The sequence below is a fragment of the Moschus berezovskii genome, chromosome 4 (assembly GCF_049115385.1).
Source record: "Moschus berezovskii isolate FMDL1 chromosome 4, NW_MosBer_1.0, whole genome shotgun sequence".
NCBI lineage: Eukaryota > Metazoa > Chordata > Mammalia > Artiodactyla > Moschidae > Moschus > Moschus berezovskii.
The window spans coordinates 12,496,627-12,524,581 of record NC_142463.1 but is presented as its reverse complement, the minus strand read 5'-3'; the positions used below and the strand labels follow the sequence as shown (position 1 = coordinate 12,524,581).

At 46.2% G+C, this 27,955-nt stretch overlaps 2 protein-coding genes across 3 annotated transcripts; one reads left to right on the top strand and one right to left on the bottom strand.

Moving 5' to 3' along the window:
* Positions 1-67: 67 nt before the first annotated feature.
* Positions 68-15,575, bottom strand: CDCA8 (cell division cycle associated 8). Its single transcript, XM_055402296.2, has 11 exons — positions 15,477-15,575; positions 15,227-15,339; positions 14,959-15,087; positions 12,191-12,231; positions 10,092-10,164; positions 8,052-8,134; positions 5,622-5,686; positions 4,664-4,759; positions 3,453-3,579; positions 2,601-2,687; positions 68-1,361 (listed from the first exon to the last, which is right to left on the bottom strand). Exons 2-11 carry the CDS (start codon positions 15,321-15,323, stop codon positions 1,317-1,319), a joined length of 843 nt encoding a protein of 280 aa, XP_055258271.1. The 5' UTR covers positions 15,324-15,339; positions 15,477-15,575; the 3' UTR covers positions 68-1,316.
* Positions 15,576-15,747: 172 nt separating this feature from the next.
* On the top strand, positions 15,748-25,752 carry AIRIM (AFG2 interacting ribosome maturation factor). 2 transcript variants are annotated; one of them, XM_055403001.2, is made up of 5 exons: positions 15,748-16,016; positions 16,199-16,476; positions 18,959-19,138; positions 21,220-21,335; positions 21,505-25,752. In XM_055403001.2, exons 2-5 carry the CDS (start codon positions 16,202-16,204, stop codon positions 21,540-21,542), a joined length of 609 nt encoding a protein of 202 aa, XP_055258976.2. In that variant the 5' UTR covers positions 15,748-16,016; positions 16,199-16,201; the 3' UTR covers positions 21,543-25,752. The 2 variants fall into 2 exon arrangements, with proteins under 2 accessions (XP_055258976.2, XP_088691273.1); XM_088835147.1 differs by lacking the exon at positions 21,505-25,752 and having other exon boundaries at positions 18,959-21,334.
* The last annotated feature ends 2,203 nt before the right edge of the window (positions 25,753-27,955 follow it).

The window sequence follows — 27,955 nt, the reverse complement described above, 5'->3', positions numbered from 1 at the left end:
AACTGTCTTTAGTCCAAGTAGCACATTTTGGAGATGATAGGCAGGTGAAGTAGCAGTTAAAAACAAATCCAAATCCACACTTTATTGAAAACCGGTACCTTTTGGTAGCTCTGATCAGAATAGATCAGCTTACAGATACCACGACTCAGGAAAACAATATGTACAAAAGTCTCAGGAAAGGGAGAATAAAACAATTTGAAAAGAACATATCTTGGACAGGACTGGATTACTAGGATGGTCGTGTAGCAAAATAGTACAAAGTACAACAAAGAACCACACACACAACACTGTGCTCCCAAGTTTGGGGCGGGAACTCTCGGCTCCCACGTTCTTGGACCACATCCCATGATTCTTCGGGGCATAAGGGCTGGCTGGGGCGCAGGGGTCTCCGTGCCCATGGGACAGCCCACACCAGGGCAGAGGCCAAACGCACGGAATGAGGCCCCCAGACCAGCTACACCCACTCCCCCATGAACCTAAGAAGAGAGAAGTGCTCTCAGCAAAGTCTACAGAACTGGCAGAGACTAGAGAGCTCTGAGTTCAACTGCAGCCAGTCATGTAAAAAACCCCGCACTAATCTAAACCCTACAGTTCCCTTACCCAGAGTCCCACTAACTGAGCTAACTGGAGAGGTGGAGAGCAAGATACGGAGACTGCCCTCAAACCGAGTTTTGGTCTTTGGTAAACAGGGATAATACACAATACTCATCCACAAATCAACTTGAGACGAAACTACTAGGCATGGCAGGTATAAGACTGCAGAGCCCCAGCAGTAGCCGCCGCAGGAGGGAGGGGATGGGCACGGGAGGGGAGATGTCCTGCTGGGGTCACAGCTGTGGCTGGTCCTGGCCCCGTCCGCACAGTCCCTTCCAGCTTCGGAGCCGCCCTCTCGTGGAGCTCCCTTCTTGGAGCTTACAGCTCCCAGCCTGCAGGCTAGGAGGCTGGGAGCCCAGCTGCACAGGGCTCTCTGGTGAAGAGTGCCTGGCAGTCCTCCTGAGAGCACGAGGTTCCTCTGAGTCGGGGCAGGGCAAAGAGGATACGGAACTGCAGGAGGCAGAGGCGGCCGCTCTAAGAGCAGGAAGGAGAAGTCAGTTCAGAGAATGGCAGGAAGTTTGGACTGCATGGATGCAGAGGCAGTGTCTTTGTCACCTGGCTTGGGAGGCGCCCAAAGCAAAGCTTCCCGAGTTCTCCAAGAGGAACGCCACCCCCTGCTCTGGAACTTCACACTCAAACAGTAAGCCAAAAGGAAGAGGTCTCTTCAGGGTCCCGGAAGTGCCCACTGAAGGCCCATCCTGTCCCGTCTCAGGATAGCAGCTTCATTTTTGAGTTCGTATGGTGCCGCAGATTTGAGCAAGACGGCTCTGAAAAGAAGGCGAGGTCGTTCAGTGGGTGGCGCTGGGCAGGCGTGCCCACCCGTCCCTTAGCCTACTCAGGGAGCACTGACTCTGGGGCTGGGCCGGTCTGACTGACTCTCAGCTCTCCATCCTCTATTCGTACATGAACGAACTAAGCTTTCTGGAAGGCAGCTATGCTCACCACTAGACCAGCAATGCACACTGAACTAAACTTTCTGCATCTCTATTTCTCATCTGAACGAAGCAGCAAAATGCCATCTCAGATGAGATAGTGGAGGTATTATTTGGGAACAGCAATGTTGGAGGTCCAGCTTAATGAAGGATGTCACCAGGTTCCGGTGGCTGGCATGTGCCTAGTCTCAGCACCGGCTCATGTTCTGAATGACATGTTTGAGAAAGCAGCTCCGCCCTCATCTGCTTCCTGGACATGCCCCTCTCAGACCCTACCCCACCCCCCACCCAGAAGGGGGGCCAACAGCAGCCACGTGTGTGCTCCATGTTCCCGTGCACCACACTAATCCAGCTGACAGGACCAGGGTGGCCCGTCTGACCAAACTGGGAACAGAATCGCGGATTTCTCCTCTTGAGAATTTAAATGAGGACTAAGTGGACAGCCCATGCTGGGCAATGGAGTAGGGAATGCAACTACCCAGAACTGCATCCAGACCAAGGTAAGGGGGAGGAGAACCAAGAGCCTCATGGAGAAGGTGATATTCTGCTTAGGGAGGAAGGACTGGTGCAGGAGAAATGAGTGCTTGGGCCCCAAAGACAGAGGTGCTAAAGGAGCTGATGCAGCAGCAGAGCCCCATCAACCCCCGGCACTGTGGTCTCACCACCCAGAGGGCCTGGCTGGTCAGCACACTCTTCGATTCTGTGCGATTCCTTGTAACAAGTTCCTCACCCTGTTCCTGAACTGTTGTGAGGAAGCTTCAGTTCCCAGAGATCAACTGCTGTGCCATAACATACAGGCACCAACTGCCTGAATGAAGCAGAATTTTTATTTTCTTGTGGAACTTCTGTGGTAGGCACTCTGGGTTGGACCAAGACTCAACATCAATTTAGGGACAGAATTGCTGCTAGGTAAGCAGGAGAACCTAGCGTCAAAATTCCTTGGGGGGAAAAAAAAAATTCCTTGGGGGAAACAGTTCTAAGTGTAAAGCACCAGCCCAGACCCAAAAGGCAATCCTAAGAATGGCTAAACCCAGAAGGCTCCACCCTGTGTGTGGAGAGGAGCGTGAGACTTACGGAGAGCTTCTTAATGTTTCCCAGGGCCTCTGGATCCAGCTGTGCGATATCCATCCTCTGCAAGTCACTGGCCAATAACCGCATGCTCTGTGGGGAGGGGAGAGGGTTAAAGTGGCTGGTCCCTCAGAGCAGGAACCTCTGCCAGCAGCCCAGGGTGCCCTGGAGGGTCCCCTTGATGTTCTGCACTTGTGGGGGGTGGTGGCAAGGCAGGCAGGAGGGGTGTTAGTCCCAAGGAGACAGTGATGTTGGCGTTTATCACTGGGTCAGTGGTTGGATCAGCTGAAGACAAGGGGTGCACATTAGCTTAGAAATGCCCTGCAGACTTCATGTGAGATAAACCATTCCCTCTGTCCCCGAGCGGAGGTCAGCAACTTGCTCTGCTCTGCCTGCTTCAGACTCCTCAAAGTTACACAAAGTGGAAGACCCTTGAGCTCCCCTTTCTAGACTAAGCATGGAGCCTGACAGTGCCCTCCTTTGCACACCCTTTAAAATCTCCCTTACTGCACACACATCACATGTTATGTTACGGTTAAGTGGGAGCCTAGCTTGACTACTGACCGCTACTCAAGGGCAGGAATGTCTTCCACATCTTGAACCTGCTATTAATACAAGATGCGTGGGCCTGTGTTAGCTGACGAACAAATGGAGCCCAGAGCTGGGCCAGAATCTTCCCAGTCTGGAGCTCTAACCTGGGAGAGGAAATGGTTCCGAGTCCTACCGAAGTGTGGAGATGACGAGCCAGGCAACCAAAGGACTTTGGGTTTCAGGAGAGAAGTGGGTGATGGACAAGAGAAAGAAACGGTGAGTACTCAGCGCACCGTGGCCTGGCCCACCCCTCCCCGGAACACTGACCTCTCCGCCTCCCACCGGCACAGTGAGGAATATCTCTTTGCTGTCGGCAAGAGGGCTGCCATTCACAGAGACATTGTAAATCCGCTCTCTGGCCGCTGGAGTCCGCAGGCCTGGGGTCTTGAAGATCCTATAAAGTGGGAAAATCTCTGTAAGAATGGTTTGGCAGATTGAGTGACACCAGGCGCTACGAGCCCTTCCAAACCCCATCTGGCCTCAAGCTGCAGTTTTCAAATCACACATTTCTAAGAAGGCATGTTCTAAATTTAGGGTTAAAAAGCAGTAATAACTCAACACAGCTGGAGAAAGGAGGCTGTAATTATCAAACATATATCTAGCGAAAGTCAATTCTTATCCATGTACATTTTAGGTCCAAAGCTCCATATGGAGAGCAGTCACCCACCCATCCATCCACAAAGCCAGAAATAAATAGTGGCTAATATATTTCCAAGAGTGGCTAATGTGCTTCCATCAGGAGAAATTTTCCAGGGTCAAAGGAGGATGGTTCAGTGATCACATCATTATATTAATTCCCAAACTGACTTTCTTGAGATCTTTAAAGTGCTTCCATCTCTTTCCCCCTAAATGTCCTTTGCTATATACCCATGCAAAAAAAAAAAAAAAAATTGAGGAGTGAGAATTAGAAATAGAAGGTAGGTCTTCCTCACTCTCCCACTCCAGAGATAAGCATGCTCAGTTCCTTATGCATCCTTCCAGAAACTATCAGATGGGTCATCTAGGACATGCTGCTCTGCCACCTGTTTGGAGAGGCTCCTGACCATGAAGCTCTTCCCATCAGCACATGCAAAGCCACTTATTTTTTAATGGCTACACAGCATCTCCTATCTAGTTGAAGGGATTAATCTATGCCATAAGAACATCCTTATTTGTATTGGTCTCCCAAAAGGTGGTGTGAATTTTCACTCCTACCAAGGGTATAGGAAGAGTACCTTCCAACTTAAAATAAACTTAATCAGAATCAGAAAGGACCAAAATAGTCACTAGAGGCCTCCAAGTCATCAGGGACAGACTGGTCTCCTCCCTCTCATCAGATAAGCAATCATTTTTCCACTGAACATGCTCTCAGGGGAGAGCAAACATTAGGAAATGCTCCTGAGTGAGGCTTTCCAGTATTTTCTTAAATACCCTTCTTTTCTGACAAATGTCAAGTATGGGGCTCCCACTGAAATCCAAGCGCTGCTGCCAGTACTCACCGTGAGTCAAACCTGGGTGTCAGGCCCGGAGTTGGTTTCACCAGAGACAACTCCAGTCGGCCCACAGCTGGGGTAACGGTGGTGCAATGACTTGACCTACGGGAGAGACACGGCCATCAGGTGCACCAACTCTCAGGGCCAGTGACTGCAGCCGAAGAGGCAGGTAACACTGAGCACGTCAGAGCCTGTCCTGGGCGCCTTCCATACATTAGCTCATGTAGCCTCTTTACCACCTTGTGAGATGCACCCTTATCCTCATTTCCAGATGCAGACACTTGGGGACATTAGGGCAGAGCCAGAACCCTGAACCCAGGCAGTCTGCCTCCAGAATCTGACTTCTCAATCAAGCTAAGGGAACGAGAGGAAGGAGACAGCCTCTCTGCACCCTGTAGGCCCCAGTTGGAGCTCCTGTCCTCTTGCCAGACAGCTCCCACTGCCCAGGGAGAAGAGAGAGGAGCTCACGCTTCACAGACACGCTCCAGTGACCCACTCCTTTCCTGAGATTGTTAAGAGGCAGCCCCTCCCCCACCCTCCCAGCATAAGAAATTCAAGTCCGTGGTGATTCGTTGCTTAGCAGGACCAGGAGGAATTTTTCAAGAAACTAACCACAGGTAGGTGATAGCCACTTTGTGACTGACCATGTGGGTAGCTCTACACATGGACTGTCCGGCAACTGAACAAAATATGCAGTGCTTACTGTATGTTTCCGTGTCTTATTAATCTCCCTGTTTGATTTTAAAAAAAGGGGGGACAGACAGAGAACACGGGCAGCAGAGCCAGAGAAGGTGTCGGGTCGGACGGTTTCTAGAGGCCCCCAAGCTCAGATACTGCTGGGTTCGATGATGCGAAGCTCTACTTGAACACAAGTCACAAAAGCCCCTTTACTGTCCATTCCTGCCATGATGATGGGGCTCTCCAATAAAACCAAAAGCACATCTGAATTTGGAAAACCTCTTACCTTTTATTTTTGCCTTTGCCTTGTATGGACTGGGTTCTCTTCTTGGATGGAGGACACCTTTTAGCCTGAAGTCACAAACAAATGAAACTGAGGTTACAAAAAGCCCTACAAAGGGAAAAGGTTAGGGAGAAGGATACCAGCTCTGGAAAAGAACTGAATATCTGAACATCAGAAGGTATACCTTACAGAACTCACAGTGACTTAAATAATTCAGAGCAGAACTGGTCAACTAAGAATTATACTGCCTGAGTCTTCCAATTAGAGAACTTTGACCAAGATTAAAGGTAAGTGCCTTTTGAACTGAGAGCAGCCTGGTTGGTTCCCCTACCCTGCTCCCACCCCCTCATACAGCACTGCTGTGACAGTCACTAAGGGCACCCAGGTGCCCAACACAAGGAACCGTCGGCAGCCCCCACCCTTGCCGAGGCCTTGGAGGTACCTGAAAAGAATCACTTTCTACCTTCTGATGGTCCTTCCTTGTTCTGAAGATCGACTCAGCACCCTTGCTTTTCTGGCTGGCCTTCTGCTCTGCAGGCTGCCTCACGAGCTCCTCTTTCTACCTTCCCTCCAGGGTCCACTCTCAGCCTTCCCTCCACATTCTCCCCGTTCAACTTCACTGATCCCCATGCTGGGACAACCACCTAAAGATCTGGGAGTCGGTGTTTCTCAATCTCTTACTTCTGCCTGAGCTCCAGGCTGAGATTTCTGTCAGGGCTAGACATGCTGGAGAAGTATTACACACTCAGCAGGTCGAACACCTGACAGACTAACTGCTTCCCTTTGCCCTAACCCAGCACTCCTCTTCCTCCCATGCCCCAGTTCCACCACAGGGCAGTTCCCTAAGCCAGAAACCAACTGGCCGTCTCAGGCCACTCCTTCTCTCCAGCAATCTCGCCCACTCTCCTTTGTAAAACTTATCCCTTCTCTTTTTACAGGGTCAGGGCCTCAGTTCAAGAATTACAGCAGCCCCTGCATATAAATCAATAAAGCTATAACACACCCTCACACTGTGCAAAAAAATAAATGCAAAACGGCTTAAAGACAAACATAAGACATGACACCATAAAACTCTTAGAAGAGAGCATAGGCAAAACATTCTCTGACATAAATTGTACCAATGTTTTCGTAGGTCAGTTTCCCAAGACAGTAGAAATAAAAATAAATGGGACTGAATTTTGGGACTTACAAATTTTGCACAGCAAAGGAAACATTAAAAAAAAAACACAAAAACACAAACCTACTGAATGGAAGAAAATATCTGCAAATGATGTCACAGACAAGGGCTTAATCTCCAAAATATACAAACAGCTCATACAACTCAACCACAAAAAAACCAAACAACCCAATCGAAAAATGGGCAAAAGACCTTAAGATCTTAACAGACATTTCTCCAAAGATGGCCAGTAGGCACATGAAAAGATGCTCATCATCACTAATTATTAAAGAAATGCAAATCAAAACTACAAGGTACCTCCCCCACTAGTCAGAATGACCACCGTTCAAAAGTCTACAAATAATAAATGCTGGAGAGAATGTGGAGAAAAGGGAACCCTTCTACACTGCTGGTGGGAATGTAAGTTGGTGCAGCCATTTATGGAAAACAGCATGAGGTTCCTCCAACATGGATGCAACCAGAGATTATCACAATAAGTGAGTACATCAGAGAGAGACCACATATATATTACATGTGGCATCTAAACTATGGCACAAATGAACATATCCACAAAACAGACTCGCAGACACAGAGAACTGAACTGTGGTTGCCAAGGGGGAGGTGGGCGGAGGAGAGAAGGACTGGGAGTTTGGGATTAGCAGAGGTAAACTATTATGTATAAGATGGAGAAACAAGGTCCTACTGTATAGCACAGGGAACTATATTCAATACCCTGTGACAAGTCATAATGGAAAAGAATATTTCAAAAAGACTGCCTATAGTACATAACTGAGTCACTCTGCTATACAGCAGAGATTTGCACAACATTGTAAATCAACTATACTTCAATTAAACAAAATAATAAAGCTTCGAACTGGTTCACTTGTCTCTAATTTTCTCTCTTGTTTATCCTGAATGCTGTTCTGAATACCTATCCATCATGTCACTTACCATGACCTACCTCATGAAATCACAACCTCTAAGCTTGGCTCACAAGACCACTGCTTTCCCCAGATTACCCTCACAGCTTATGTCCTTGCCACCACACCAAACCGCCTCCTGTTCCTTAAAGGGCACTTTCATACCTCTTCCTGAAATTCCCTTCCTTTTCTTCTCCAGCTAGTGAAATTTCACTCATTTTAAAGGTTGTGTCCTAAGAGGAATGGTAAAACTTCCAGGGGCAGTGGGGTAAGGTAGTGATAAAGGAGGTATACTATATTTTAAGTATTTCCTTTTCTGCTGATAGGCTCCCGCCCCAAATCTGAGTGCCTACTTACTCTTGCAGTTTGAGGATTCTTATTGATATTTTCTTCCTCTTCTTCTTCCATTATCATCTCATCCACTTGCATTACCTTCCGTGCTGTAAGAAAGTTTTAACAGAGTGATATTTCTCATGGGAATAAACTTTTATGCATTCACATTTCTTATAGGCAATAAAACTTAAGCAATCTTAAGTAATCTATTTTCTTGTAATCAAGAAATAGATCCAATAGAAAGATGATTTAAAAGAAAAAAAGAGGATTTAGCCACACACACAAATAAGGTCTCAGAGTGGTTAAAAAACCCTCTATCATGCTTTGAATGGGCAGCCCAGCATTCTGATTAAGAATGCAGACCCGAGTCAGCCTTGAGTGTGAGGCCTGATCCTGCCTATGTCACATGGTTTTCACCGCGATCCTCAATTTCTTCTTCTATAAAAGGAAGGAGACACTTCATACAGATATGATGAGACATGGAATGTGTGCTCCACAAAAATGGTGTCTTTGTTATTCATCCCAAAACTCTAGAATTGTGCCTACAAGTGCTTATTAAATATTTGTGGATGAATGAATGTAAAGTCCCTTGAATGATACTGAACATATTATATGTCCACAGAATTCTCGAGTCTTCTCCAACAACACAATTCTAAAGCATCAGTTCTTCCGTGTTCAGCTTTCTTTATGGTCCAGCTCTCACATCTGTATATGACTACTGGAAAAACCATAGCTTTGACTATATGGACTTTTGTTGCAAAGTGATGTCTTTACTTTTTAACATACTGTCTAGATTAGTCATAGCTTTCCTTCCAAGGAGCAAGTGTCTTTTAATTTCATGGCTGCAGTCAGCATCCACAGTGACTTTGGAGCCCAAGAAAGTAAAATCTGTCACTGCTTCTACTTTTTCCCCTTCTAATTACCATGAAGTGATGGGACTGGATGCCATGATCTTAGTTTTTTGAATGTTATTACTATTATAATAAAATACTATTTACAAATAATGTTATTACAATTGTCATTTTAGAAGGGAAAGGAATATGAGGGATGTTTAAGATGGATAATTCAAGAGGAAATAATACCAGTTTTTTAATATTCAAGGGGTTGTCATATGGAAGACAGCTCTATGGGACCTCAAAGAACAGAAGCAGTATCAATATGAAGTAGTATCAATATGATACTACAAGGAAACTTTGGTTCGAAATTAGAAAAAATGTTCTAACCATTCCAGCTGTCTGTCATTGAAAGGGAGTGTCTCATTGCTAAATACATAAAACCGCAGGCTAGAAAATCCTAAGCAGGGATTCCATAGAGAAATTTAACCGAGGGGAAAGAGTTCAGACTCAATGAATTTTAAGCTTTTTTTTCTATGACACAAGAATACAAATATATTTATCTTAAAAAAAAAATGTAAGCTGGAATAAGCATTGGGTGGTATTTTAGGCCTGGCCCAGAAGAGGTGCTGCCTGATGGGCAGCCTGAAATCCAGAGTTTAAGATCAGTGACAGAACGTCCAATGGAGAGCCCATGCTGGCCTGAATCTATGCTCACTAATTACAATCAACATCCCCAAACTTTCCCTCTAAGATAGTGCTTCCCCGAGTGTGGGGCGTGTAGGAGAGAGCATTTTACAAGGATGGGTCAGTGAACTGAGTAGCATGGAATGACACGCTGAGAAAGCTGGTCCTTTCACAATTCTCTTTCAACCCTTCTGCTCACATCAGGGAGTCTTGGCTAGCAATACCATGTCTTGTCACACCTCTCCAAACCTTGCTCTCCTCTCTCTCAGGGAAGGAAGCAGGCAACAATGTGTGGTTTCCAGCACAGCTTTTGTTTTTGTTCTTTCATTTAAGCTCACAAATTGGTCTGAAGAGTTCGGTTAGTTATCAGTCCTGCATATAATTAACTGAATGCAGAAGACAAAATCAAATTTTTGGATTTTCGAGACCGAGGACCAGGCATTAGAGGGAAGAGACTCCTCCAATGAGGCCTCCCCAAGCAGCCAACCAACTACACTGGGCCTTTGCTCTCTCACTTCAACAAGGGGTTTTGAAAAGTACTCACTTTTGGCAGGTTTCAGGGGTGTCCGAGTAGCTTCTGCTGTTAATTTGTTTATTTCTGTGATATCCAAGTCAGCCTGTGCCAAACACAGTTGGAAAACACCAGGTATATTCCATCAAATGTGAGGAACAATATCTTGAGATTAAAAACAACTTAAAAAATCATATTCTTTGATATATACAAAAGATTATGTTACTTATAACACAAAATACTGAACTCCCATTAATCCACCATACAACCAAAGACCCCAAACATTGCCAATTGCTTGCTTCTAAGTATGTACTTTTCCCTGTGCTATTTCTTTGCCTCTCCTCAGAAGGTGACTAGTGTCCTAATTCTGTCATTCCTTAGAGACAACCACTATCATTCCATTTGCTTGAAGGAAAGTGTGGGCGTATGTATATTTCTCCACAAATGTCTATGTCCTTAAACAATATTTTGCTTGGTTCTGCTTTTGACCACTATTTGTGATTGTAGTTAACTTGTCTTCACTGCTATGTAATACCTGTCACAATGGATTTGTCCTATCTCCTGTTATAGTATTTTGCTATTACAAACACTGCTACTTTGAACTGTCTTATAGCTGTGTCTGATGCACACATGTCCAGGTTTACTCTTGGTTGTATACTTAGGAATAGGGCATCAGAGAGTTGCAGGGTGCACAGGTGTTCAGGCTTAATATTATGCAAAATTGTTTTCCAAAGTGATTGTACTTGTTTACACGCCAGGAGCAAACAGTACAAGTTTCAAATGACCCATATTCTCTACAACACTTGATGCTATGTCAGTCTTCTCATTCCACCCCCAGCTTTATTGAGGTATAGTTGACAAATATGATTCTAACACATTTAAAAGGTTAGGAGGGTGAGATGTATGGAGAAAGTAACATGGGAACTTACATTACCATATGTAAAACAGATAGCCAATGGGAATTAGTTGTATGTCTCAGGGAACTCAAACAAGGGCTCTGTACCAAACTAAAGGTGTGAGATGGGGAGGAAAATGGGAGGGAGGTTCAAGAGGGAGGAGATATATGTATACTTATGGCTGATTCATGTTAGGTTTGATAGCAAAGAACAAAATTCTGAAAGCAATTATCTTTCAATTTAAAAGTAAATTTTAAAAAAAGCCTATATATATAAAAAAAAGTGTTACACATACACATTGTAAAATGATTATCACAATCAATTAATGCACCCATCACACAGTTACCTTAAAAGAATGTTTTTTTTTAAGTCTAGAGGGCCAAATGTTTTTCTGCTATGCTCCCACACCCTTCAAAAAGGCTTCCAGTCACCATTCTAATTAAGTTTATTCCCAGTGGTAACTATCTATATGTATGGGAATAGCCAAAAACAGGCATGCTTCACAAGGCTTTTCTTGTAGGGCACATTAAGTGTCAGAATAGCCATTACAGACAAGGAATGACACAGTTTCATCTCTGGATTGGTGGAGACCACATGGAATACTCAGACAAGGATTCTGAGGCTGTCGGGGCTTAGCAAGAAGCTATGCCGTGCTAGAGAGATGAGAGGTGTCTGAAATGGAGGATGATTCAATAGTCATAGTGGCTAATGAACATGTGACTCATGGCTAATGTGTCTGAGGAACTAAATATTTAATTAATTTTAATTAAAGTTACACATAGCTGGTGGCTATTGCAACAGACAGTACTGATCTAACTCTATTCTGCCTCCCCATCATGCTGCCTTCAGTCCTGGTAATCATGCTGGGAAGGAGGTGAGAGGGAGTGGGGAATCCTGAGTCCCAAGCAAGAGCACAGCTTCTAGAGTATGATGTGAAAAGGCAACAGTCTCTTTGTCCCCTAGCAGGCCAGAGGTTTAAAGGAACTTGGCTTTCTATTTCACCTGCAAAGGTCAGGGGCAAAGAGATGCAAGGAACCTGCCCAAAATAGGACTATTTCTCTATAAACCTTGGAACTACTTGGCCTTCATGGACTCAGCATTCAACAACTATAATCTTTTAGTTGATATCCGTAAAGTCCCCTCTGGAACCTGTTCCATAGTCAGCACCCACAATTGAATTTTGTGGACGGACTAAACTTAAAACTAACTACGAGTTCAAAAATAGAAGTCACTTACTGTTGCTGCTTCTTCCAGGGCCTGCTTGTTTCCTCCAAGGGCTTTGAAAAGAACAATTTGCTTGGTTATTAGATTCTAATAATTTAATTAACAAACTATCTTCCCTAATATGACCACTGATCTTACACTGGGCTAGATTAAGTCCTTGGTCCAACATTCAGGAGCCTGTACAACCTAGTCTAATCTTTCTCCAAGCTTAACTGTTCCCTTCATGACTTACTACAAGTTCCACTATACCAAAGCGACTGTTATTTCCCAAATGTGCCACTGTCTCTCATGACTCAGTGTTCTGATAGTTATTTCTCCTGCCTGAAATAATCCCCTTCACTCTACAAATTTGGAATTCGTCTTTCAAAACCCAGCTCAAACCCCAAACTCTGCTTATTTTTCTCTCACAGCAGATTGCTGTGAAGTGTTGAGTTAGTTGCTCACTATCATCATATCCAACAACTACTCAAAGCTGTAGAAGTGCCCAACCCTGCCTTGAACTGAACTCGAGGACAAAAATAATATCCACAGCTTCCCGCGAAAAATATGTCACCAGTATGTATAGTGTAAATGTGTACTGAATGAAGAGCTCCTTGCAAGATTTGGATGTAGAATAAAAACTTAGGTTAGAGTCCTTCTGCTGGAAATGTTGGTAGTATCCTGTATAACAATTAAGGACTTTGGAACCAGAATGCCTACATTCAAATCTGTCACTAATTGGCTTATGAGACTTTGAGCAAAGTAAACAATCTCTGTGCTTTAATCTTGTCATCTACAAAGCAGGAATAAAATCAACAACTAATTTGTTTGTTATGAGGATGAAATCATTAATAAATGGAAAACACTTGATTTTTCAGTTAACATTAGAAAACACAATGCCTGTCTGGCATAGAAAGCACTATGTAAATGTGCTTATTGACCACTACTTTACTCTCTTTTGTTGTACTTGTAAGTTTAAACATATAAGCATGTCCAAATTTTTAGAACAATTCTTATCTACTAACTTGTAAGTTCCTGGAAGCAAGGATAACGTCTGTTTTATCTCCCAATGCATCTTCAGCACATGATATTGTGACTAACACATGCTCAATGAATATTTACAGAAATGCACAAATAGATTAATTAAGAGAAAGTCCAAAAGAATCATTAAATGACATCTATGTGAGCAGAACGTGCATTTCTATCCAGGTAGCAGGCTACCTAATGGGTAATTCATCATAAGAAAAAAGTAAAAGTAAGGGTAACCCAGCAAAAGGACAGCCTCTTGCATTTCATGGCAAATAGATGGGGAAACAGTGGAAACAGTGGCTGACTTTATTTTTCTGGGCTCCAAAATCACTGCAGATAGTGATTGCAGCCACTAAATTAACTTTGGAAGCAAAGTTGTGACCAACCTAGATAGCAAAAGCAGAGACATTACTTTGTCAACAAAGGTCCATCTAGTCAAGGCTATGGTTTTTCTAGTGGTCATGTATGGATGTGAAAGTTAGACTATAAAGAAAGCTGAGCGCTGAAGAATTGATCTTTTTGAACTGTGGTGTTGGAGGAGACTTTTGAGAGTACCTTGGACTGCAAGGAGATCCAACCAGTCCATTCTAAAGGAGCTCAGTCCTGGGTGTTCATGTTGAAGCTGAAACTCCAATACTTTGGCCACCTGATACGACGAGCTGACTCATTTGAAAAGACCCTGATGCTGGGAAAGATTGAGGGCAGGAGGAGAAGGGGACGACAGAGGATGAGATGGTTGGATGGCATCACCGACTCAATGGACATGAGTTCGGGTGAACTCTGGGAGTTGGTGATGGACAGGGAGGCCTGGCGTGCTGTGATTCATGTGGTTGCAAAGAGTCAGACATGACTGAGCGACTGAACTGAACTGAACTTGCATTTCCTTGGACATTTAACCAGGTGGAAGCCACTCCAGTACTCTTGCCTGGAAAATCCCATGGATGGAGGAGCCTGGTAGGCTGCAGTCCGTGGGGTCACTAAGGGTTGGACACGACTGAGCGACTTCACTTTCACTTTTTACTTTCACACATTGGAGAAGGAAATGGCAACCCACTCCAGTGTTCTTGCCTGGAGAATCCCAGGGAAGGGGGAGCCTGGTGGGCTTCCGTCTATGGGGTCACACAGAGTCGGACACGACTGAAGTGACTTAGCAGCAGCAGCAGGGTAGGGAACAAACAGGCTGGGGTTTTCCTCTGGCCAGGAAAACTCTGAGTCCTTGCACTTCACAATTTGTTTGCCTATTTATAAATTAATGATTTCCACAAGCTGCAGAAAGAGCTGGTTGGAGTTATCCTTCCATCTGAGCTCTGGTAACAAACTATTCATTCATTCACTTTTAAATGGTTAGATAAAATACCACCCCCCTCAAAAGAAGAGTATTTCATGATACATGAAATCTGAAATCTGTCAAATTCACATTTCAGTGTTTCCATAAATAGATTTCTGTTGGAAAACAGCTATGCCCATTCATTACAGCTGTTTTGGAACTATAACAGCAAAGTTGAGTAATCTGGACAGAGAACTTTCTGGCCTACAAAGCCTAAAATAGTTATTATCTTCTCCTTTAGAGAAAACATTTGCCTGCCTGCAGAGGAAGATGAGGGAAAGTGCTAAGAAGAAAAACAGGGAGATGAGACAGGGATTAGGGAGGAGCAGGACTGCAATTTCCTCCTAAGGTGATCTTGGAAGACCTCACTGAGAAGATAAAAGCTGCCATGGTAAACACAGAAGGGCTCCAGGATGAGGCCTGGGGAAAGACCAGGAGCTCTTACCGAAGTATTCGAGCCAGTTCATCTCGCGCAGCGCCTTGGGGAGTCGCAGGATCTCAATGTTGTACAGGTTATCCAACTCTTTGAGGAGGTTCTGCCTGTCTGACTGAATTTGCTTGGATCGCATTTGCACTGCGAGAGGGCAGAGAGGACATGGCACGGGTCACCCAGCGGGCAAAAGGTTCCCGGAATCCCTGCTGCCCGCGTCCCAATCCTCCAGCACCCCGCGATTGAGCCAGGTGACCGCGACCACCCGGGCTCCGCCCCTTACCTTCACGGTCGAAGTCCTTAAGAAAGGAGGCGAGCTTTCTGTTCCGCAGCGCGTTGGTCTTAGCCACCCGACTGCCGCCCTTCCTAGACGGAGCCATGGCGCTTCGATGGAGGCTGCGGGGAGCGAGGGGCGGAGGCACAAGGCGTCAGCGGCGGAGATGGTGAGGAGAGGGTGCAGGCCCCCCCACGGGGTTTGAATGGGGACCCCTGCCCTTCCGGGCCCGGGCATAAAGGATTCGCGAGGCACCCACCTGCAGGTTCTGAAACCCCGGCTGAGGAAAAACCTGGTTGCTTCAGCTGAGAAGGAGCGGCTCCGGGACGAACGCGTCGTGAGATCGCCGCCACCAAATTCAAACTGCCAGAGGCTGGCCAATAAAAAGCCGCCGTCTTAGGAGGGCCTCACAACAGCCAATCACAGAGAAGCTTCGCAATCGGGCAGCCAGTCCACACGTAAACTACCGCACCCAGAAGGCATTGCGGGCCGACCGCATATTTTTCGCGACTCGGTAGCCACGTCTGGGCATGCGCAGAGAAACAGCGGAGGCATGCGTGGGGTCTTGCTTAAACTTTATTGCTTTAGTTTTGTTTTCCCTCTGGTTTGGAAGAGCGACCGGAAACCTCAAGTAGAGGAGACAAGATTCTGGCTCCGGAAGCACGGGTCGGCCCAGTGAACCTTTAGTCTGAAACTGCCCGAAGCCAAGGGGTGGTCAGGAACCCGAAGCCAAGGGGTGGTCAGGAACCTTTCTCGAGGTGGGAAACGAAGGTTCTGCCTTCCGAGAGCCTCTCTGAAGGTAAGACTCGCGCTAGAAACACCTGTCGGGAGGCATAGACGGCCCTACCTGAGGAAACTTTGTTTAGCTGAACCTCCCCTGAGAACGGAAATAACTCCCACCCTTGACTCTATCCTTTCCTTATCGACTTGGGACCCTAATGATATTTGTTTTTCCCTTTTTTTCCCCCACCCCCACAATAGAAGATGACTGAAAATCAGCCTTTGCTTGCCGTGCAGGAGGCCCTGAGGAAGTGCTTTCCCGTGGTGGAGGAGCAGCAGGGCCTGTGGCAGAGTGCTCTGACAGACTGCCCGTCCCTCCTGGCCTCCCTCAGCAACCTGGCAGAGCAGCTGCAAGCCGCACAGAACCTGCGATTTGAGGATGTGCCCTCACTTCGGGCCTTCCCAGACTTAAAGGAGCGGCTGAGGCGCAAGCAGCTGGCGGCTGGTGACACTATCCTGGACAAGCTAGGAGAGAGGCTGTAAGAGGCACAATGGCGCTCTTTCTTGACCTAGAAATGTTAAAACTGGGTATTTAATAATCTAGGATCAGTGAGAAGGGGGTTTTTCTCCTTACTTAAGAGAATGGTATTTGGGGATGTGTCAACCTTACCCCCTTTCCATCTGTTGCAATGGGACCTCTCTCTGTCAAAAACCGTTTTCTGGCACTTCCCTTATCAGCTAGGCATGACAGTTGTGGACTTAGTAAAAGTTATCAAAGCAGAACAGAAAAGCAATGGAGAAAGGTCATTGGCCCTCCACTGTAGTTTTCCTTAGGTAGAAAGCATCAGGAGTTACACTGTAAACTTAGTAGGTGCCAGCAGCAAGGACTTTACATACATTATCTTATAAAATCTTTTCAACAACTCTGTGACTTGACCTCACTTAATCCCATTTTTCAGGTGAGGTAACTGAGGCTCATGCAAATTGCCTGTGCTCAGGCAGTTAGTAAATAGCAAAGCTGGGATGCTAATCCAAGCGTCTCTGGCACTGGGGCCAGAAGCTCCTGACCACCGCTTTGTTCTGCTGTACACTGGTATCTGAGCCAGGAGGAGCACCAATGTGAGACCCTGTATCTTAGAGTTACAGGTGATTCGAGATAGAGAAGAGACAGGGCACATAATGGCCTTCCCTTAACCAGGATGAAAGAAGGTTCTAGTGTGTAGGGTTTGCCATAAACTGATAGGAAACTCAAAGATGGCGGCCTTCCTTATATTTATCTGTACAAAAAACATTATTAAGAACCTATGGGATGCAAAACACAGGTGCTAGGAATACAACAGTAAGGCCAACTTAGTTCCTGCTGCTCCTGCTGCTGCTGCTGCTGTTGCTAAGTCACTTCAGTTGTGTCTGACTCTGTGCGATCCCATAGACAGCAGCCCACCAGGCTCCCCCGTCTCTGGGATTCTCCAGGCAAGAACACTGGAGTGGGTTGCCATTTCCTTCTCCAATGCATGAAAGTGAAGTCGCTCAGTAGTGTCCGCCTCTTAGCGACCCCATGAACTGCAGCCTACCAGGCTCCTCCGTCCATGGGATTTTCCAGGCAAGAGTACCGGAGTGGGGTGCCATTGCCTTCTCCGACTTAGTTCCTAAGTTGAGTAAAAGAGTCAATTAAGTTAGGTCATTACACATTCTAAGGTAGTGAACTTTTATTTCAGTTGATTACATGTTTTTATGTGTGTATTGGGCTTTTATTTTTAGCCTAGTTTTTAACTGTGAGTCACAGTCAAACTTGAAAGCTGCAGTTCCAGGCTAGGGAGTGCCTTGCCCTTTGGGAAGTTGTAGCCTTCGTCTTGGTGGCTGGACCTCTTGGAGTCACCAATGGAATAATAATTTTTTAAATAATTATATAATAATTTTCAAAATAATTATGTAAAAATAATATAATAAAATTTGCCATAAGCTAGGCACTTCCCTAATGGCTTAATATGCATTATTGTATTTACTCTTCACAACAGTCCTTTTCATTCATTGGACAAATGTTTGTTGCTTTGTCTGCTAGTCTCAGTGTTTTAGGTACTTAGGATGCACAGTGAACAAAAGAGACTTGTTTTTGTTCGTGATTGAGAATAAATAACTTTCCTAAGATCCACAATCGGAGAAGGCAATGGCAAGCCACTCCAGTACTCTTGCCTAGAAAATCCCATGGATGGAGGAGCCTGGTGGGCTGCAGTCCGTGGGGTCGCTAAGGGTCGGACACAACTGAGCGACTTCACTTTCACTTTTCACTTTCACACATTGGAGAAGGAAATGGCAACCCACTCTGGTGTTCTTGCCTGGAGAATCCCAGGGACGGGGGAGCCTGGTGGGCTTCCATCTATGGGGTCACACAGAGTCGGACACGACTGAAGTGACTTGGCAGCAGCAAGATCCACAATAATCTGTGTGCGTCAAGAGCCCAAATTTTACCCATTCCAGAATTCACTAGGGTGGGGCACGATATAGCATGAGCACAATACCGCTCTATTGCTGTAGTTTCCTCTTGCTTATTCCTTTCACATATGTGGCATTAGACTATGTGTGAACATTTCCTCTCCTTTATGGGAGTCCCAGAAAGCCTGCTTGGTCTTTACTGTCTTTGGCGGCTGGGCTCATCACACAGCTTTTGAGAGTGATGTAACTTCAGCCTCATCATCTTTAAGTCAATTCTTAATTGTTAAGCCACCCCTCCATCCAAGGCACCTGGGACTAGTAGATCTCCTTCGGAGGCAGTTTTTCCCATTGGGATGTGTGGCAGTATCTGGAGATGTTATTGATTGCCACAGCTTGAGATGGGTGGGGACATAGTTTGCTCTTGTCATCTCGTAGGTAGAGACCAAGGTTGCTGCTGAACAATACAACGCACAGGGCAGCCCTCCATCATAAAGAATCATCTGGTCCAAGATGTTTTTGGTACCGAGGTTGAGGAACCTGGCCTTAGGCCTTTCTCATCATGTTGCCTAATATCAGACTTTTCCCCCACAGAGCCACCCTCCTAAAGGTGCGTGATGTGGTCAGCAGCCACGTGGAGCGCGTGCTTCAGATCTATGAGCAGCACGCAGACACGATTGGCCTCGATGCTGTCCTGCAGGCTTCAGCTGCGAGCCCCTCTGTGGCTGAAATGTTGGAGTGGTTGCAGGACATTGAGAGATATTATCGGAATTCATATCCTTTGCACACGTTTCACAGAGCTGTTCCAGGAGGTCTTGTTAATTTCAGTTTTCACTGGATTACACAAAAATACATATTAAGTCAGTTCTCTTTGGTTCCTGGACTTGGATTCCTCCTGCATTCCTTTGTACAGTCATTCCTCAAATCTTTTATTGAGCAGATGCTACCTTCCAGGCTTTGTTCTAGGTGGTAGGAGCTAGGCATTAAAAAAGGGAAAACATATAAAATGTCAGATGATATTAAGTGCCTTGAAGAAAAATAAAGCAGGGAATGGGGAAAGCAAGGGTTAAGGGCAGGCTTGTAGTTTTAAATAGGGTGGTCAGGGCAGGCCTCACTGAGAAAGTGGTTTCTAAGAAAAGACGTGAAGAGGGTGAGGGGAAGATTCGTGTGGATGTTCGGGGGAAGAGTGTTCCAGGTAGAAGGAGCAGCAAGTGCGAAGGCCCTGAGGTTGGTCCGTTCAAGAAATAGCAAGGCAGCCAGTAGGGCTTGAGCCGAGTGAAAGGGGGCTGGTCTAACAGGTGATGCTGTCAGGAGACAGGGCAAGGGCTGGTAGGGCCTCTGAGGTCTTTGGAAGGATTTGGGCTTTTATTCTGAGAAAAAAGCTGTAGAAAGTTTTGAGGAGTAATCTGACCAGACCTGTGTTACCACCCAGCTGTGTTCTGAGGGAAGACTTGGGTGGAAGCTGAAAGATTGTTTCATTGGAGTCCTCTCCCTTTTTCTCTCTAGTCTTGCCTGATAGTTGCGTCTGCTCTCTGGCTGGAGTTTCTACCTTCATTTATTTTTACCTCTAGCTTTGATTTTCAGTTTCCTGCAGCTGCCTCCCAACTGGAATCTCATGGAACTGCAGTCTCAAATGGATGGAGATCCAACCCCCGGCCCAGCCCTCACCCCATCAGCTCCCATTTTCTTCAGCTATAGCGTCAACCCTGTCTGGTCACCTAGTCTGTAAACTTGAGGATTGTCCCCCTAGCCCACTGTTTACTAATTGCATCAATAGGAGCGTCAGCTGCGTTGATGGCAACAGCAGCATGGGCAGTGGGAGCAGTAGCTGGGGCTGCCCTCATGGAGCGCTTACCGTGAGCCAGGTGCTATTTTAAGAGTGTTTGGTTCCACCCTCAGGTCCTTCCATTCTGATTCCTTGGTGTTTCTCAGAGATTCCTTCTGTAGTCTCTTGCTTGGACCCTTTGTCACATGCCATCTCTAGGCAGGTTTCTCTGACCCTGGCTTCTTTCCTCAGAAGGAAGAAGCTACCTCCAGGCAGTGGCCACGCTCTACAGATTTATCTTCAGGAGGTCTTGTTCCGATCACTAGGTAGGACTTCTCCGTAGCTTCTTGTGTCCCTAGGGTGAGACCCCCCGCAGTGGTCTGCGTTTTGTCCCTCCACCTGCCTGCTCAGCTGCCTTGCCGGCTTCTCTACACACTATTCCATTCTGCACCTCGTTGGAAGAGGTACTGTCCTGAATGCATTCCATGCTTTCCCTCTTCTTTGTCTTGGTTTAAGCTCTTCCTACCAGCCGGAATCTTCTTACTATCCTCTGAAGCCGCGGTTCCCCAACCTCTTTGGCACTGGGGACTGGTTCCGTGAAAGTCAGTTTTTCCACAGTTGGGGGTGGGAGGGATGGTTCAGGTGGTAATGCGAGCAGTGGGGAGTGGCAGATGAATCTTTGCTTTCTGGACCACCACTCACCTCCTGCTGTGAGGCTCAGTTCTTAACAGGCCACAGACGGGTACCAGAGACTGGGGACCCATGCTCTAAGGGGGATGAATTTATCCTGTGAACTTCCACTAGTTTTATCTCTTCTCATTTAGAGTCTTTTCAGTTTCTGTTTTTTTTTTTCTCACCATAGTGAGATCGCAGTTTGCACGGGCAGTGTTTCATCCCTTCCCTGTAGCGCAGAATCTTGTGTATGGAGGGGCTCGGTAAAGATCTGTAGCAGAGGTGAGCCTGCCCACCTGGTGAATGTAATGATAGCTGTGCTTTTGCTTTCTTAGCTCCTGGGAATGCTCTCCAGGGTATTTTCTTCCTTCAGCACATTTCATTTTCTTTTTGAGCACCTTCCTTAACTCCCAGGAAAGTACCTGAAGAGGAAGTACCTCCTGTCCTCAATCCAGTGGGAAGACTTGGGAAACATCCAAGCTTTGCCCAGAGCCTGGGACCGAATCTCAGATGAACACCCGGACCTTGTACGAGGTGCTGGGTTTCACGTAGTCCTTCGTGTCTGCTCCTCTCCTTTCTGTGTCTGACCTCTTTGGAAGCATGAAGAGGGTCCCCCTCCTGGTGCCTCTAGTTTTTACAAATCTGGTGTTTTGTGTTTTCTGGAGAGCTGGTATGCCACATGTTCTCTCTCTTCCTGTTCTAGATGTCCTGTTGAATGTTTCCTTCTTCCTGGAAGAGTGAAGAAGCTGTGTGTGGGAGACTAGGGGGGACACAGGTGAAGACCAACATTGCTGCCCTCTTTTATGCCTAAAAACATGTCAGTACGGCGTCCTGACTTACTGGAAATGTCAGTGCCCGGTGCCTGAGGACTGGCTCTTCAGCGGATTCTGCTGGACATTCCTGATGTTGGGGCTGCTTCATGCTGGGTCGTCGGTGAGGGTACATGGTCACCCCTTGCCCTTCCCTAAGACTCAGGAGAGTGGACAGAGACAGAGAGCATGCAGGAAAGGCGGTGCAGAAGAACGCCAGGGCAGAAGCAACAGCCACAGAAGTGGCAAGGAAGGGAAGGGCCAGGATAGAGAGTTGGCACCACCCCCAACATCACCCAAAGCTCTGAGCCTCGTTGACACCAGGTCCTGATTTCCTCTGTTTTTGTCAGTACCTGACTCCTTGATGGAAAAAAGTGGCTTTGATGATTTAAAGAAGTAGAGGTGATGTTGATGGAAAACTCAATTGTTTTCCAGTTGCAACGGCTCCTTATCATCAGGACACTTTCTAGAGCCTTCCACCAGGGGGAGGTGGTGCAGCATGAATTCTGAGTGTTTTGTGTTCCCTTGTTGCTCTTACTGACAGTAAGTAACTGGGGATAGTGGGGCTCTTAAAATAACAGGGTTTTCTTTTTACCAAAGCTGGCAGCCAATTTGCTACAGGCCCCTGATCTTGGAGTAGCTGCATGGATGGGAGGTCCCTAGCCCAGAGTCAGGCAATCAGGATGTTTCTAAGGCCCAGTGCCTTCATCTGTGAAATGGTCGTGGTCCTTGCAGACCTGTCAGCTTCCTGGGCTGGTTAAAAATCTCAGTTATTGGATGTAAAGGGACTTAAGAAAGAATGTAGATATTTTTCAAAATGAAAATGACTTTTTAAGTTATAAAAGTGATGATATGCTTTTTTAAAAATTATAGAAAAATTGTGGAAAACATTTAAAATGTAGAAAAGCATAAAATGAACTCCATCAGAGATATTTTATATGTATCTTTTCAGTGTCTATAGTCACAATCTTTTTAACAATTTGGGTATCATTGATATATACTGTTATTTAAATTGTCTTTAAAGAAACACCTTTATATAGTTGGGCTAGTTTTTCATATCTTTCTCTGAATATGCCATGCTAAGTCGCTTCAGTCATGTCCGACTGTGTGTGACCCCATAGACAGCAGCCCACCAGGCTCCCCCATCCCTGGGATTCTCCAGGCAAGAACACTGGAGTGGGTTGCCATTTCCTTCTCCAATGCATGAAACTGAAAAGTGAAAGTGAAGTCGCTCAGTCGTATCCGACTCTTAGCGACCCCATGGACTGTAGCCCACCAGGCTCCTCTGCCCATGGGATTTTCCAGGCAAGAGTACCGGAGTGGGTTGCCATTGCCTTCTCCGCTCTCTGAATATAGCTCAACGCAATTCTGTACCATTCTATGGATTATTATAGTCTTATGTTTTACATGTATTTTTTAAGTCTTCATGTTTTTCTACCTGTGCATGCATGCTAAGGTGCTTCAGTTGTGTCCGACTCTTTGTGACCCTCTGGACCACAGCCTGCCAGGCTCCTCTGTCCATTGGATTCTCTAAGCAAGAATACTGGAGTAGGTTGCCATGCCCTCTTCCAGGGGATCTTCCTGACCCAGGGATTGAACCCATGTCTTTTGTGGCTCCTGCATTGCAGGTGGATTCTTTACCACTGAGCCACAAAGGAAGCCCATCATATATACAATAATTGTAAATAACCTTAAGATCTTTAGGTATTAGGTCTTATGATGTACTCTGGGGACAGGTAAAGGAGAACCCAGAAAGATTTACAGTTCAACGAGGGAAAGATTTAAACCAGTTTCTCAAGCGTGAGTTCAGTTCGGTTCAGTTGCTCAATCATGTCCAACTCTTTGCGACTCCACGGACTGCAGCACACCAGGCTTCCCTGTCCATCACCAACTCCCGGATTTCACTCAAACTCATGTCCATCGAATCAAGTGATGCCATCCAGCCATCACGTCCTCTGTCATCCCCTTCTGCCCCCAATCCCTCCCAGCATCAGCGTCTTTTCCAGTGAGTCAGCTGTTCGCATCAGGTTGGCCAAAGTATTGAAGTTTCAGCTTCAGCATCAATCCTTCCAATGAATATTCAGGACTGACTTCCTTTAGGGTGGACTGGTTGAATCTCCTTGCAGTCCAAAGGACTCTCAAGAGTCTTTTCCAACACCACAGTTCAAAAGTATCAGTTCTTGGGTGCTCAGTTTTCTTTATAGTCCAGCTCTCACATCCATACATGACCACTGGAAAAACCATCTCTCTGACTAGATGGACCTTTGTCAGCAAAGTAATGTCTGCTTTTTAGTATGCTGTCTAGGTTGGTCATAGCTTTTGTTCCAAGGAGCAAGCGTCTTTTAATTTCATGGCTGCAGTCACCATCTGCAGTGATTTTGGAGCCCAAGAAAATAAAGTCTGTCACTGTTTCCATTGTTTCCCCATCTATTTGCCATGAAGTGATTGGACCAGATGCCATAATCTTCCTCTTCCAGACCCTGATGCTGGGAAAGATTGAAGGCAGGAGGAGAAGGGGACGTCAGAGGATAAGATGGTTGGATGGCGTATAAATCACTGGTATCTTGTTAAAATTTAGATTCCTACTCTGTAGGTCCAGGGTGGGGCCCTGGACTCTGCATTTCTAACAAGGTCCCAAGTGATGCTGATGATCCAGGGACCAGACTTGAAGAGATTTACATTGTAATACAATAGTGAAAGTGTATGTGTAGTCAAAACAGAGTTGTGTAGGAGAATAGAGGTGACAACCAACTGCTTGGGGGACTACTTCACAGTAACTGACCTCTCAGTCAGGCCTTCAGGCTTGGAGAGGAGTGCAGGGTGCTCCACGCCCAGGGACAGTGTGAGCAAAGGCAGTGTTTGAGAAAGACTGGAAGCTGACACCTCTTGGGAGTTTGCTGTGTGCGGGCATCATGCTTGTGGCTTGGACACCATAGAACTGGAAACGTTAATAGTTGAGTATAGCAAGTCACTGGGGTTCACAGGGGGATGTGAGAGTGGCAAGTAATGGGTCTGTAAGGGTGGACTGGAATGAATTTGTGAAGAGCCCTGAATACCTTGTTCAAGAGTATGTATTTTGCAAATGGGAGTTGCTTTTCTGTGTGTGTGTGTCTGTGTGAGTATAGTAAAGAGCTTGTGAAAACTGCCCTCATTTAAACAAGTAATCATGACTGAATAGCTCCAAGTATGTTTATGGTGCTAAGTAATAACTATGTATTATTTAAATATAATTGTTCCCTCTTAGTCATTCTTATGGTATTAAATTGCTATCCTTCTAATTGTTCTTTTTAAATTTATAGTTAATTTGGTTAATTTTTAAAGTAAGTGGTACATTCACATCCTACAAAATTCAAAGGGCACAGGTGCGTATTCAGTGAAAAGTTTCCCTCCTGTATTACTCAGGCCACCTTGCTGGAGGCCACCAATGTTAAATATTTCGCGTGTCCTTCCAAAAGCATTCTTCACCTCTGTGAGCAGAGGGGTGAGTACCCTCCAAGATAGCCCCAGTGATCCCAAGGACCCATACCCTTGTATAGTCCCTTCCCCTTCAGTGTGGGCTGCCCTTACAGATTTGCTTCTAATGAACAAAAAACAATGGAAGTGGTGGGATGTCATTTCTGGAAGTAGGTTGTGAGGAGAGGCTGTGGCTTCCATCGAGGGCGCTGCTCACTCCCTTGGGGCAAGTCCACTGTGAGGCTGGGAGGCAGCCCCATGGCGACCTCATGTGAGAGCTTGATGCCTGCCAGAAGCCTGCCTGAGCTTTGAAGCTGAGGCTTTAGATGAGCCCACAGCCCCAGCTAACAGCTGACTGTAATCTCGTGAGGACCTAAGCCAAAGGCAGCCCAGCTCAGCTGGGCCCAAATTCTTGACCCATGGAAACAAGATAATAAATGTTTAAGTCATTTAAGTTTGGGGGTAATTCGTTCCACAGTGATAGACAACTTATACAAGCAAATATTGTTGTGTTTTCCCCGTAACTTCCTACAAATAGTAGCATGCTGTGCATGCAAGTTTTATACCTTGTTTTTTCCACCTGCTGTATCTTGGAGATCATTCTTTATGAATATGTAGAGGGCTTCCTCAATTTTTTCTGTAAGAGTTCCATAGTTTTCTGTTGTGTGAGTATAAAATAATTTACTTAGCCCCTTTGTTGTTATTTAGTCACTTGAGTTGTGTCTGACTCTTTTGTGACCCCATGGACTATAGCCTGCCATACTCCTCTGTCCACGGGATTTCCTAGGCAAGAATACTGGAATGGGTTGCCACTTCCTTCTCCAGGGGATCTTCCTGACCCAGAGATTGAACCTGTGTCTCATACATTGGCAAGTGGTGGCGGGGGTGGTGGTGTTTGGTTTTCTTTTTAACCACTGAGACACTAGGGAAGCCCCATTTAGCCCCATACTGATGGCCATTTATCTAAAGCCTTAATACCTGTTAGGTTTTGGCAGCCTTCTCTCTCATTCCCACCACTGCTCATGGTTTTTTCCCCTGGAATTTTCAATTAGCTAATACCATCCTATCCACTCTCCCACAGTAAAAAAAAAAAAAAAAGAATTGTTGATATTTTTACTGGATTCGTATTAAATTTATAAACTAATTTAGGGAGAATCATCATAGTGGGAGTCCTAGCTCTCCTCCTCCAACCATGCCGCTGGCTCGTTGGTTGAGATATCAAATATGAGTTCTTTTGTCTGTTTCCCTCAGGTGAGGAAATAGGCGCTTGGTGTTCAGAACCGTCTTCCTTGTTGGTGAGACAATCTATTGGGACAGAATGAAGAATTTACGTTTCTTTCGTGCCCCTGCCCCATCCACGTTTAGCATGGACTTCAAGATTCTTCTCTCAGGCAGAGTAGGGCATCCTGACTTTAATCAGGATGATGGGGGCTGGGTACTGTCTCCAGCTTGTTCAGGCACTGAGGTGTTTGAAATTTCTTCTCCCGGTGAGAAGGCAGGGAGAGCGCACTTTTGAAGGAGCAGATTCATGGATGTGAGGGAAGGAGCTCGGATGCCGATAACCAGCTCAGGGGAAACCTTGCTGAATTCAAGTGGCCCGGACCAAGTCTCAGGTCAGCCTCTGACTAGCCAGGTGATCTTGGGCAAGTTGTTTCCCCTCCTCTGAGTTTCAGCTTCTTCGTCTGTGCAATAAAATAATAGTGTATGTCCTAACAGAGTTGTCAGGGCTTGTGGTAAGTTTATGAACATTGGAGGGGATGAAATTCACTTGACACTGATTAGTCACCTACTAAGTGCACAGGGTTATTGGAAAAGATCCTGATGCTGGAGAAGATTGAGGAGGGCAGGAAGAGAAGGGGGCAACAGAGAATGAGATGGTTAGATAGCATCACTGACTCAACAGACATGAGTTTGAGCAAACTCCAGGAGACAGTGAAGGAGAGGGAAGCCTGCCGTGCTGCAGCCAGTGGGATGGCAAAGAGTTGGATACAACTTAGCGACTGAGCAGCAAACAACAAAGCGCGTAGCTTTGGGCTTTGCCCTTTTGACATCTTCCTCAGGCCTTAAGAAGCCGTGATACGAGTATGCTTTATGAGATGCTGAGCTCCCCAGTGGCCACAGCTTACCAGCGGCATTGCCAGTATTCGTACCAGGGTTTTCTTGGTTCTGGTGAACGGGGTCTCTCCCTTACACACGGCTGTTTCCTGTCGGCCACAGAAGGCAGAAGCACCCCTGACACTTCCTCAGCTGTGACAAGAGTTGGTTTCCCAGATGCCCAGCTGTGCCTGGGACGTGAGTCCTCCAGTCGCAGCCATGAGTGCGGCACTGCGCCCATCTGGCTTGGCAGGGCACACGAGGCGGCCAAGGCTCAGGGCGCTGCAACCTTGCCAGTTACCCTCCCTTCTGATCCCAGAGCCAGGAGGGCTGGAGCGTGTCCTGGGGCTGCCTGCCAGAGCCTTACACTTGTGCCCCGTATGCCAGGGGCTGGGAGGAGAAGCCAGTCCTTCCAGGCACTCTCCCTCCTCCCCATCGTTCCTGGAAGGCTCCTTCTTGGTTTCTGCCGGGTGCAAAGGAAAGTCACTTTTTCTGAGACTGGTACCTGGTACAGTGTAGGAGGGTGCCCCAGAGATTCTGATCCAGTATGTGTGGGCAGGCCAAGGTAGCTGTATCTTCCTCAAGGACCCCCTCGTTTTCTTGTGGGGTCATTCTTGAAGAAATAGCCTTAAGCCTAAGAAAAAAGCAGCAGCCTAGAGAGAGCTGGGTAGGACGGCCACAAATAGTGCCCTGCTCTAGGGAAGAAAGAAGCCTTAATAACTTCCTCATTGCGCCTCTTCCCTGTTTGTAACTGGTCCTCAGTTCCAACAGGCACCTCGGCTCTGTTCCCCCAACCCC

Coding starts and splice junctions, on each gene's coding strand:
- CDCA8 (XM_055402296.2), bottom strand. CDS start 15,323: ATGGCTCCGTCTAGGAAGGGCGGCAGTCGGGTGGCTAAGACCAACGCG. Junction 15,088..15,226: donor TAAGGACTTCGACCGTGAAG/GTAAGGGGCGGA, acceptor GCCCTCTCGCAG/TGCAAATGCGATCCAAGCAA. Junction 4,760..5,621: donor GGCAAAGGCAAAAATAAAAG/GTAAGAGGTTTT, acceptor TCTCTCCCGTAG/GTCAAGTCATTGCACCACCG.
- AIRIM (XM_088835147.1), top strand. CDS start 16,202: ATGACTGAAAATCAGCCTTTGCTTGCCGTGCAGGAGGCCCTGAGGAAG. Junction 16,477..18,958: donor GACAAGCTAGGAGAGAGGCT/GTAAGAGGCACA, acceptor TTTCCCCCACAG/AGCCACCCTCCTAAAGGTGC.